Raw genomic sequence first — 13,098 nt, forward strand, 5'->3', positions numbered from 1 at the left:
GTCGAGTCATGGGCCAAGTTTTAAACTATCCGAAGATTCAGGTACCCGGATCTGAACACCCATAGATAGCACACAATCTCAAACTTGACATGCCTAAATGGCCCTACAATTGGATATGGAAGCTCGATATCCCTCCTAAGGTCCAAATCGTCTTATGGCAATTGATGCATGGTAGCCTCACAAAACAAAAATTATTCCTTTTAGCAATTGTAGCCTTTGTACTTTAAATTCAGAGACAATCAATCACCTGTTTCTCGGTTGCGAAAAAGCAAAAGAAATTTGGCTTCATCCTTTAACCAAGAGTTGGTTGAGCAGTTCTCTTACATATGGGGACCTTCTACCTACCTTAAACAACCTCAGAAAAAATAACTCCATTCTTAAAAAGTTTATCTTGTTATTACGAGGTATATGGAAAGAGCGAAATTCTTTAATCTTTCGAAATGAAACATTAGATACCCCTCGTACTTTCCATAAAGTGCAATTTGCGTTCAATGAGTGGAAATGTCGTACTCTCACAGATACCTTTTTAAGCTCGGGATCACCTATGTAGAGATCGCAAACTCATACCCACCACCAACCATTCATTCCATTCCGCGCCAGCAAATCGATCACATCATCGCTTACATCCTCAATCTTCTTCAAAGGTTTCAGCAATGGGATATTAACCATGTTTACAGATAAACAAACAGAGCAGCAGATTGGATCGCGAATGTAGGTCATCTTGTTAGTGATAACATGGACATTACTCTTTGTACTTCCTCATCTTTGTACCCTATTATTTCCTCTGATGCATTAGGAATTCCCCTCATGAGGAGGGGTCCTATTGTTTTCTTTTTTCTTACCCTTATAGAAAAATGTACAATTTAACACCAACGGAGTTTATTATAGTAATATATGACTAAAGCTATCATAGCTTTAGAAATTCCAACTTTCACCCTCTTTCTTCTAATATAATATGATGTGGAATGTCTACTAAATCTTTCTAACTCTCTATATTTGTATTCTTTTTTTTTTTTTTTTTTTTTTTTTTCACTATCTCTACTAAAAAGTCTATACCACCATATAACCTATCCCTAATATGTGTGTCTAATTCTAATAGGAATTAGTTGTGGGCAAAGAAGATTAACTATTTTATATCACTAAACTACGAGGAAGTACTAATATAGGGTGGTGAGGCACCTCAGATGTATTAAATATAGTAAAAGTATATGAAACAGAGAGAGAGAAAAAAAAACAATAGTGCTGTGGACCCCACATTATGTGGGGTTGTTTTCACGTGAAAAGGGAGAAAAAAGCAATGTGATATTGTATCATTGGAAAAATATAAAATACTATTGAAATTTTTTTAAGCAACACTATGAGTGTATTTTATACCATTGAATATCTAGTGAAATTATTTGTTCACTCAATGATACTAGTCTAAATTTATAGGGCAAATGACTTTTTTTTATTCTTGTTGGACAAATTTTTTGCGGCTCATCGTTAGCCTTTTAAAATGTCTAGACTAATGTAGGTGGAGACATTGAGACGAATCTAGTCATTAAATATTTAGAAGGAAAAACATCAAATTTACAACGAGAGATAATTTTTAGAGAATAGACTAAATTTTAGACAATAATGTTGAAATTACTCAGAGAAAAGTTCTTCAAATATTCCGTAGCACACAATTAGGAGTACTATATACTGTATATACTTAGAACTGATATTGGGAGGGTTTCAGAATCATCACAAGAATCCTCACATCAAAACGTATAGGTCTATGTCATACTACTGAATGACTAACAATCAATTGTACACTACGATAATAGCTAAATATAATCGCGATATAAAGTTCTTTTGTAACATTAAGCATAGTTTGCCAGTTGTAAGTTGAACTAGGACGAGCAGTAGTATTCTAAGGTGCTGTAAAATTTTCAACCCAAGCAGTCGTCTCTTCAGCACCAGAAATAATTTCCCGAGATTCTGGGGCCAAATTCTGCATCTCAATTCTATGTGAGCTATGTGAACCACCTGCAGCTTCTTTTCCATCTAAAATCCAGCTATCCAAGGCATTGTGGATATCTGATTTGAAAATTCCGTGCTTAAACATAGATCCCATCTACATAGAAGAGGTAGTGACATAAAATACAAGCATTTTTTAGCCTGAAGATGGTTGCCTGGCCTTATAACAAGCATATTAATAGCTCACCTGAGTAACAATTGTGTACAGAGGCAATGTACTGTAGCTGCAGAGCACTTGAACAATCACGCTGTCATACAAGAACATAGAGACGGTGATTAGTATAATAAGATTAATAGCTGACCCACGTCATTAAAAGCACCCTCAAAGAAATCAACATAGCACGAAGAAAAACCCCGGGACTTGAAGCCTAGAAATTGTTATATACACTCGGGTGTAAGGTGCACCCAAGTGTTAACTGCTCATTTGATATTTTTTTTTACTCATTTTTAAATCTAAAATGAGCAAATTATACCAAATGAGTAAAAAAACACCTTTAGGTGTACCTACTTCTATGTACATCCGGTTGTATATAAAAGTTCTCCTTGAAGCCGGGGATCAAAATACAAAGAACACTGCATTACACTAAACCAGATTAAAAGCTACAAAAGAAAGATTCACATTATGCCTGTCTGCTGAGAGTAAAGCGAACACAGACTAGAATGTTTATGCTGGACACTAGAGTGCAGCCACACATCAACAGGATTCCAAGTATTATACTACCTCTGTTAATTTTTAGTTGCAACAAAGGAGTATTATTTGTGAGGTATAAAATATTCCTTTGTTGCAACTAAAAATTAACAGATATAGTACTTCTTTTTTAAAATAGCTACTAAGGCAGTTGATAGTGTCTTTCCAGTAACTTAGATTACCTATGCAATTCATGATACATCTCCAATGTCTCTGCTATGTGAAACTCACGAATAGAGGTGATGACTTTGGAAACATTTAAAGAAAAAAACGCAGCTCATTCACAGGATAACAAAAACAATAGAAAGGCAGTTGATCTATGATTATTGCTAACCAGAACAACAAAACAGATATGTGGCCCAGCAAGATGCTTCCCATATACACTCTATGATGCTCACACTTCAATGGAAATTTAAGCGTCGAGCATAACAATTCTGTCATTCTCCATCTAAAGCACTTAGAATAATGTAATGCGTTGGGTATAGAGTGAAGGTACTATTGATAGTGCATAATTGGATTGAAGAGAAACTAAGAAAGCAAGGAAATTAGTTTGAGGAGATAAGAGGGAAACAGAAAATTCAGATCTCAGCATATAGTGTGTTAGAGGGGAAACCATGGAGAATGTTATTCAGTGTTTGATAAAGGCACAACATATTAGAAACTACGTAGCATTTTATTTACTCTGCCAATTAGTCATTTCATAGCTATATCAATTCATCACATAAGCACAACATATGTTTCCTTTTTCACAAAAAGAATGTCAGTCCTGTTTAGAACGTCAAAGAAAATCCCATTTAAGAGTAGAGCATAATTAAGCTATGTTCTATTCATCTTATTTGAAGAGTTATGGTGTGAATTTTTTAAGGTCTAGTATGGTGTTGTCTGGTCTTTTGGGTCAAGTCGACTAGTCTAGTCTAAATATTACTGATGTGGTATGGTCAAAATGTTTCTCATCTGTCTAGTCTGGTCTGGTTTTAAAAATAATGAGTAGTAGGAATAAGGTGAAGAGAACAGAGTTTTATTCTTCGCCTACAACCATTAGACATTACCCGTAAATTTGTAGATCCTTGGGATGCTTATAAACCACAAGAAATACGGCATTTTTAAGGGGTAAATTAAAATTTACAGGTCTAATACAAGTTATTTCTCAACAACAAATCTTCAAAACAATAACTACCCTAAAAAGAAAGAAGAAAGAGTCCTATGCTCCTAAGGTCCCAAATCATTCCATTGATCAACATTATTCAAAATTGTCATTTCATTCAAAGAAAGAAATATACAAAGTTAGGCTGGTCATCAAATAGAGGACACCTAATCTATCCTCACAATAAATACTATGGAACTGAGGATGATCATATATGTCCACATTGATCCAAGAATGAATATGGTAAGATTTCCGGAAATCTATCTTTTGCAATAGAGGTGACTGTTATGTGCATGTTTAAGGCAGAAAACCAATGGTCACACGTAAGTCCTGAAATTTAATGGCACGTGACCTCTCCTACAGCTATAGTATCGAAAAAGGTGTTTTTGTTTTCTCTAGTTCAGAACTTTAGAAGTTGCAAGCAATTTCCATGTATACAAAACTAAAACTAGAAAGACAGAGATGTAGAAGACAAATAACAGTTAATAGGAGAAAAATTAAGCAGCAAATCTTACTTACCCAACAATAAGCCGTGGGATAATGAAACCTAGTTTGTCAAGAATGCATGAATGGACACCGTATGTAAACTGGACAACAAAAGAATGTAGCCGTCAGAAATTAATTTTGCAATGGAGCATTCAAAGTGATTTGTTGTTTGCTGCTCACCAAAACCCACAAGAAAAAAGCTATCTCAAAAGAGTTCTGGAACAAAATGAAGTGAATCATGTACAGAAAAATGATGGGACGTCCAAACCAAAAGTGCTTGTCAGATGGTTGCACCCAACGTTCTTTTTCATCTGTTCCCTCTGTCTGGGCCTGGACTGGAATATTCTTCTTATCTTTTTCCTCAATCTCATCAGCCAAACATACAATAATGTGTTCCAGTTTGGTACCCACAATAAGCAGAAGCTGTTCTCAACTCAAGTCTAATTAGCAAAAGTACAGTGACTAAAATATGCGTTTTTTGTTTCCAATGTATAGCAGATGTACATATTAATTTCTCCCAAATCTGTAGGGAACTTACAATGAGAGGTAGAAACGATAACCAGAAATATGCATGCCATCCTACAAGTACAAAGCATTAAATTATTTCATCATACAAGATAACATTAATAAGTGGCACTGCGAATCAGGAAGAGACATAGGTCTACAGGTCTCTACTGTGTCTAGATCTCTCCCTGGGAAAATACCCCCAGGGATGACGGGAAGGGGGTAGAGCAATGCTGGGCCCTGAAGGCTGAGCATCTGCGACTCAGTGAGGCTGACCAGCAGGAGCAAGAATAATGAGTGAACAAAGCAGAGGAATGCCAATAACTTAAGGGTGATTGGTGATACCTTCCAGGTTGAGCAACAAAAAGAGCACAACAAATACCCACAAGTACCAGCTGCAGAAAGAAAGTATTCTTTTGTCAAAAAGCTCGATACAATTGCTTCAACAGGATACAAATACTTATGTGCGTACCTACCTTATGCCAACCACTTTCTTGAAATCATATTCTAAAGTCCGTAGCATGTACTTGTGGAAATCATAATTGAGATTTGTAGGGCAGTGAGTCTAAAGGATGGAGAAAAGATGCATTAGCCTGCTATTTTATCAATCAAAAGTGGATCAAGTACATATCAATTTATCAAATAAATCCCTTTCTCCTTCCCATTCCCTCCCTCCTACAAACAAGATTATGACAAATTTACCATAATGAATCCATGTCGCATGTTGATGTAGTCAGACTTCGTCACAGAGCCATAAAATTGTTTGAAAAATGACATCTAGCAAGTCACACAAGAGGTATACAACGTCAAAAGAAAGTAAGATTATATTAATTAGTTTCAAGCTAATGATAGATAATTGCTATCACCACTACGCATGTTCTAACATTATCACAAAGTGAACATCTCCAATACTTGGAAAGACTACAACACAATAACACATACCTTACCATGAGCCCGTGTCATAATACTGCCTGTTTTTTTTAAAAAAAAAAAAATATTTGCATCACTTTGACAGGCGCATTTTCCGAGACATAACTTTAACCATTAATATCTTTAATTGTATATTAGTAAAAATTAAAAAAATAAATAAATAAAATTTGAAAATAGAAATTGTAACTAATCCAATAGTACATTACAAAATAACACTAATTCATATAATAGTATTTAAAAAAAAAAACAAAAACAGTCAACAAGAGTATGTGAATAGTGCATAAGCCAAAGTTATGCAAATATTAAAAAAAGGAGGGAGTATATACCAAGTTTCTATAGCCTCCAACTCACTTTTCAAATTATCTTATCCAAAATCAATTATATCTTAAGGAAAATATTCTGTAATAACCACGACCATCATGTTGAGCATCCCATGGAAGTAATTAATTAGTAAGAGATACAATTTAATTAATTAGTACCAGATCATATGACAGTTAACTTCAATTAAATCTTGCTTGGAAAATCTCATGACAAGGTCCATAGTAAGGCTTCTCCACCTCTATGATTTTCTAAAAGAAATTCCTATTACTATTCTTATTCCTACTTCTGTTCCTATTCACTACCATCTTTATAGGTGGTAATATGTTGTAATAGAGATTAAAAAACACATATTTGGGGAATACTTGGAAGTAGAGCTGCATTGTTATACACATTGGCATGGGACTATTATTAAACAACTACATGCAAGATCATTACCAATACCACCAATTTTCACCAACAAACAAGCTGATTAGGTCACATTTTGTTGAGTTGGACTTATTACAAACTATATTAATCCAAGATATACATGCTATCTTCCTAAAGACCGTATAATGAATTTAGAGATCACTACAGGGGATTAATAAATTACATTTTCTATCTTCTTGTCAAAAAGTGTGAACTCACCGTTACACCTAAAACAGTTGAATATCCTCTTCGGGTCTTAAAGAACTCACGGCGATGTTGAGTATAAATATGATTGACCCTATCTGATTCTTCACCTTTAGCAATAGCCTCTTTCAAAAACGAAGAAAAAGAATTATATTTTTGTTTGCATGCTATCCAACTCTTCACCATTAATATAAGCATCATTCCCAAAAAAAAAAAAAGAAAAAAGATTTTGTTTGCATGCAAGTTCATACCTTTTTCGGCTTTTTGTGCTCTTGAAATCTCGCGTCGTAATGAGTCTTCCCAGTGCTTCCATCTCCGTACCTATACAAGAAAAAGAATTAAGCAGACACATTATATAAAGTATTGGACTACATAGCTAAAATTCACCTCTTTTCAAATTTCCTTTGTGCTTCAAACCAATGTGCAGAACCACATTATACACCCAAGCTTTGACTTAGATGTTAAAGGGAGAAAGGCAGTTGTTTCTCTAGTTACTCAAGGCTGATTGGGAAGGCAGCGAATGACACAGTAATTGATGTTATTGTTTCACCTCTTGTTTGGTTGACATAATTAAGGGAAAATGCGGGAAGTGAGAGTTCAATGGAAAATACAAAATCCCACACAGCATATATAACACCCTCCTCAGTAATTTACCCTTCATTAATTTTGGATATTTTATATCAACGTAAATATATTTAAATTTTTTATTTGATCCTCCCAAATAGTAAAGTTATACATTTAGTCCCACCCTCAATTAATTTTCAGGTTTTTGCTTTTATATTAGCTCTAAGTGGATGCCTGGATACTGGAAGGCGGGGGGTAAATTTTGGAGCTAATCCCCTCATGGCTTGAGTACATTGTGTCAGCTTTGCTTGGAAAGTTCCAATAAGCTAAACAAATATGAGGATTAAGATTTGCTCATCCTCACAGAATTTGGTACCATAGACCTAATTATGCACTGATAAAAATATACCTTGAAGCCTCCAAGAATCATGATTGCTGCACAGGAAATAACATAAACAATTGCCAAGACAAAGATAAAGATGTGTAGTTGATGCAACCCTTCCAATGATACTAATTGAGCCTTTCCCTGCAACCACGAATACAAAGGTTTCACTTTTATTTATATACAATTTGGCTTTAACTCAAAAAAAAAGTTGATGGGAAGGTGAGAGGAAAATATATATACTACCTTTGTTTCATATTATTTGCAACTTTGGGGTATTATTTGTGAGATATAAATATTCCAAAGTTGCAAATAATAGGAAACGAAGTCTTAAAGTCGATATAGAAGTGTAAAGAAATTTGGGACAACAAAGAAACAAAAGTGTGAAAGATAGCAAGGGACTGATGGAGTTTACAAAGTTAGAAGGATAAATTTAAAAAGTTAAGATTCTCATTGTTCAAGCACATTCGGGGAGTTTCTTTACCCTTCATTAACCAGGTAATTTAATGCAACACGGAATAGTTGTCTTAAGAAAGGGCATAAACTTTTTTCAGGTAAGGGCATGAATTCATCAGGTAAGATGAAAACCATTTTGATTACCTTTAGTTCACAATGACTACTAGCTTCAGCAAGAAGTCGTCGTTTACTCCATGAAGGTTGATAAGCATATTTGCTATGACTATTGCCTTCATGATCAGCATTTTCCTTTTTGCAAGGTAGCATATAGTTTGTGAGATGCTTTGGAATGCATATGTCACTTACAAATCCTTGGAAGACTGTCAGAAGTAGAGAGATAAATCCCAACAACATCAACTCTGCATACACCAGAAAGAGAAACACCGTTAAGGGGAAAGGCATCCAAGGAACATGCATACAACTCAAGATTTGCACAAGAAAAGAGCCAAGACCCACAAAAGTCAACAGTAAGAATGCCACTTTGTACCATAATACATGATCTAAGAAACAACTATCAGATTGAGAGAAATCATGGACAAAAAATAGTTGATGTCTGAATATATTCCGACATCAACTTACTGCTAATTTATCAAGAAAGAACATTTTAACTGTTCAAAAGAGTGTCCCAAATTTACTACAGCAAAAAATCAGTTACTTCCACTGTTTCAGAAAAAGGAAAGAGAGTGTTCAAAAGAGTGAGAAGACAACACTACCCTTTAAAGGGTGACGGGAGAGATGGGAGTTGGGTCATGAAAGGAAAATTCAAAGGATAATATTTATTTATAATATACAAGGAATGGTGCAATTATTATAACATTTCTGAAATTGAAATATGGCACAATTATATATTAAAATGGTGGAAGTATACAGTAAATATAAATTTGCATGAAAAGTAATACTACATAGAAGCATGAAACCTTAAAACGTTTAGCCAGAATATTTATGAAACAGTAGGATGCGGCCCAGAAGAAAAGGTTAAAGCATCACATTTTCATGGCACTACAAAATATGTTTATAATCTTCTCCCTCTTGATCTGCATTAGCACTTCATCAGCTGTTACTTTCAAATGATCCATATTAGTAGTTTCTTGCTAAGTCTTCAACTCGTAAGTGATACTCTAACTACATAAACCATAGTTTAACTTGGATATTTAAGTTTAACATGACACAAATTAGCCTATCAATTACCTTCACGGACTAGTAACCATTGGATTGCACAGCACATCGACATGCTACCGCAATAGCAACGGTATCTAACCTCATCCAAAACTATTTTCAGACAAGACTTAATTATAACCATTAGCCACCTAGCCAAAATCGGATGAATTTTTGCATCCCTGCATTATAATTATTGGACACATCATCACTATCTAGGCCATTTGGTTGAATGCAGGAAGTTAGACCTAACAATGATGTTTACATATTAAATTACAATGTTCTGCAAGATATATTAATAGGCTAACAAAACATTAAATTAATTGTACAAACGAACTACTATACTACAAGTAGTGCGATAATACAGACTACATGTAAAGAGCATCACCCAGAGCCTTGCTGAAACAATGGTGCCTTTAAAGGAAAGTAACATGTTTGAGAACACTACCAAAATATAGCTAACCTCCTTTTATTTTTTGCAAGGCCTCATATAACGATTCTTGTTCCTTTCTCTTCAAGCACTATATGTCATGACAAGTTCAGCAAACGTTAATCACTAATGGTTAGTAGAAATTATACCCAAAGATCAAAAAATATCTTTGATACCAGTTCCACCTTCCAAAACATCTATTTTTAACATTAAAAAGGGTCAGAGTAAGAAGATGTTCTACTGGTTTAACTCATTTCATTGAACAACAGCAATGTACGTAGTCTTGTAGCTCCAAAATAAATGATGGGGTACAAGGGTCCAGCCTAGGAATGAAAATGATGCTGCTGCATTTAGTATGGTAAAATGGTGATGCCAACCAATCAAAAGGGATTCATACAAGCTAAGCTCTATATATCATATACACACAACTTCATGACAACGATCCTAGTTGTTTCTTTGCCTTTGTTGTTTTATTCAAACATCCAAGACTAAGAAACTTTACTTTGAGGAAGGGAAAGATATTAAAACAAAAGAATATTACAGAAAACCATTGATTTGCAAAAACAGAACCTCTATCAACAAGTTAGAAAACTGAAAACAGGGATGTAAAGTAATTTCCTCCCAGAAAAATATTTGACTACTTAGTCATCGTAATATTGAAAAAATGCACTTCCATTTACTTGACCAAATATTTTTAAATGAGCAAAACTCCAATATTAAAATAAGAAATTTTGATATTTTGAAAATACACATTGATATTATTATAAGAAGACCCCACACAATACAAAACAAGAATTAAATAATAAATAAAAAGCTTAATAAACCCTGTTCTTGAACTTTAATTATTTATGCTAAACTTAACTTAATTTTGTTTTACTTAAACTATTCTCATTTAACTTGAATAGTTTTCATTATATTATTTTTACTAAACTTGATTTGTTTCCGCTGAACTTATATTATTACTATTGATTTTTTATTATATTTGTTATTTGAAGTTACTGCTTATATTGATTAAATTTTGTTTTAAAATGATTTATTTTTGCTCAAATAAAATTCTTTTAATCATAGAATAATGGTAAAAGTTCAATAAAACAAAAAATCATACCAAACAAAAAATATGCCTCAATAAAATCAAATTAGATCACCTTTTTCAAGTGAAAAGAATACAATCTAAACCCCTGGTAAAAATGAAAAAGTAATTTTTTAGTTATGCCAACTAAATTAAAAAAAATATTTAAAAAAAATAAAATAAAACCTCCTTCAAAAATCCAATATGTTAGTAGACTAGCACCTAGAGGGTCAGCAAAAGTGGATATTTTTTTATAATTTTTTTTTTGGTAAGTTAGCTAACATTTCAACCATCAATTAATTATAACAAAAACATTAAAACTTCTAACTTTATACTTGTTAAATACAGTTTTGGGCTGCACCCGCAAATTAAAAGAGAGAGTCCACTTCACAAGTTCAAAGGAGATTTCATCCCAAAATCATATGGCAATAAAAAGAGTAGTCACTTAGCCTATAAAGTGTTTAACTCTCTCTTCTTTTCTCAACGTGGAACAGTTGTTATTTGGTAGGATATATTTCAACAGTACTCTCCTCCATTTCTTTTACGGAGTAAATGTTTTTAGTTGAATCTTGCAACTTACAAGTATTCGTAGTTTGAGATATTTTTGCTTACAATTTTTCATATACTTCGTATAGAAAAACATAGCTATGTGGTCTTGTTGATTTGTCATAATTATTATCTAAAAATGTCAATTTATTAAATTTGAACTAATACTTCGTACGTAATAAGAGAAAATAGGGGTCACAGACATGTATTTGGAAACATTCAAAGTCAAACTATGAACATCTAAAAGACGTACAAGTATTATACATGCATAAACATGGAGAAATTAAAATGTGGCATACGTACAATTAATATAAGAAAATACATTGAAATAGAAATTGAATAGAGAGTACCTTGCCAAGACGGTGAAGGCCTCGCTCGGCAGCAAGAGAAAGAAGAACGAAAACGAAGCAGACAAGTGCAACTATCCAAGTGGGAGTATACTCCAAAGACTCTTCTTCTGCCATTCAATCTTTAATTCAACCAATTTGCTTAGACAACTTTCTGTTAATGGCTGCTTTTCAAATAATATTGCCATTTTTGGTGAAATTTTCAGTATTATATTAAGGAGATTGTGGAATATGAAGGAATGTGGCTGATTCAAGCAAAGAATTTGTAAAGAGCCAATTTTGGGTTAATCAACTGGAAACCTCGGCTTCAAGCAAAGCATACACGCGATACATATACATTTGGTTTTTTACTTTTTATTTTTTTTGGTCGTCATAAATTAAAATGAACTTCTTTTGATACTGGTGGTTGAGAAGTGACTGATCAATTCCTTTGAAAAAAAAAAAAAAAAAAAAAAAAAAACTATGGAGAAAAGAGTAAAATTGAACATTACCTTTGTTTTACAATATTGTACATGCACACTATATGTTTAAATTCAACTTATTTTTATTGAGATGAAATTAATTTTACTAAATTGAATGTAATTTTATTGATTAAAACTTAATCCTATTAATTCCCTATTATATTTGTTTTTTAAAATTTAATGAATTGAACTTATTTTTATTGAATATTACTTTTAATATTTTTATTTTTACTAAACTGAAATTACTTTTAACTTTTATAAGGTGAATAGGGCTTATGTCTTAAACTTATTATGTGTGACACAAGTCCTAACCTTTATTAAATACTAGTGTGTGACTCGAGCTTTACCCCGAGTAAGACTTTAAATAATTTCATTATTATATTAGATGCTTCAAAAGACTCATTAATTTTTTAACATGGGTAAATTAGAATACAATGACAACATAATTTATTTTGGATTTTTATGGTTTTAATTTTACATTCTAAAACATGTATGTATTTATATATAAACTGGTACACACCCCCAGGTGATGCCTCGGGTTCCCTCCATAATTATATATCCTTATGCTTTAAAAATTCTTACATTAATTGGCTACTTATAAAATAATTATAAGGAATAATTATTTTCTCAAAGGCATTATTACTAATGTCTAAATCTATCCATGTTTGAAACATTATATTAGTTGCTTTAAATGTTCATAATCGAATTAATAATTTAATTTTACGGTTCCATTGACATTTAGTAATTTGAGTACTCCTAGACTTTATTCGAAACCCTCAGTTTGAAAGTAAAAATATATTACTACGATCATAAAGTTGTGGGTTATAATTTTTAAAGTATATTATAAATGAATTTTTTTTGAAATACTCTTTAACACGAATATTATGATATAAAATAATAAATGATTAAGATAATATTATAGAAAGTTATAATTTTTATTTTTTAAATGGGTTATAATTTAATTTGTACATATAAATAATGGTATTTTATAGAAAATAAAACACT

At 32.7% G+C, this 13,098-nt stretch overlaps 1 protein-coding gene across 1 annotated transcript; it reads right to left on the reverse strand.

Annotated features, from left to right (window-relative positions):
- Window positions 1-1,670: 1,670 nt before the first annotated feature.
- LOC110688612 (MLO-like protein 13) lies at window positions 1,671-12,146 on the reverse strand. Its single transcript, XM_021865379.1, has 14 exons — window positions 11,636-12,146; window positions 9,704-9,761; window positions 8,230-8,444; window positions 7,657-7,773; window positions 6,935-7,004; window positions 6,699-6,808; window positions 5,526-5,600; window positions 5,300-5,388; window positions 5,169-5,218; window positions 4,858-4,898; window positions 4,500-4,742; window positions 4,353-4,420; window positions 2,189-2,249; window positions 1,671-2,098 (listed from the first exon to the last, which is right to left on the reverse strand). Exons 1-14 carry the CDS (start codon window positions 11,747-11,749, stop codon window positions 1,895-1,897), a joined length of 1,515 nt encoding a protein of 504 aa, XP_021721071.1. The 5' UTR covers window positions 11,750-12,146; the 3' UTR covers window positions 1,671-1,894.
- Between the last annotated feature and the right edge of the window lie 952 nt (window positions 12,147-13,098).

This window comes from Chenopodium quinoa, unplaced genomic scaffold, assembly GCF_001683475.1.
Source record: "Chenopodium quinoa cultivar QQ74 unplaced genomic scaffold, ASM168347v1, whole genome shotgun sequence".
In the NCBI taxonomy this organism is placed as follows: Eukaryota; Viridiplantae; Streptophyta; class Magnoliopsida; order Caryophyllales; family Amaranthaceae; genus Chenopodium; species Chenopodium quinoa.

Bases quoted from the DNA above. Each gene is read 5' to 3' on its own strand.
- LOC110688612 (XM_021865379.1), bottom strand. From the start codon at position 11,749: ATGGCAGAAGAAGAGTCTTTGGAGTATACTCCCACTTGGATAGTTGCA. The intron at 8,445-9,703 runs GTTAGCTATATT...TGGTGTATGCAG, and splicing joins CTTGCAAAAAATAAAAGGAG to AGTTGATGTTGTTGGGATTT. The intron at 4,899-5,168 runs GTATCACCAATC...TTGTACTTGTAG, and splicing joins TTTGTTGCTCAACCTGGAAG to GATGGCATGCATATTTCTGG.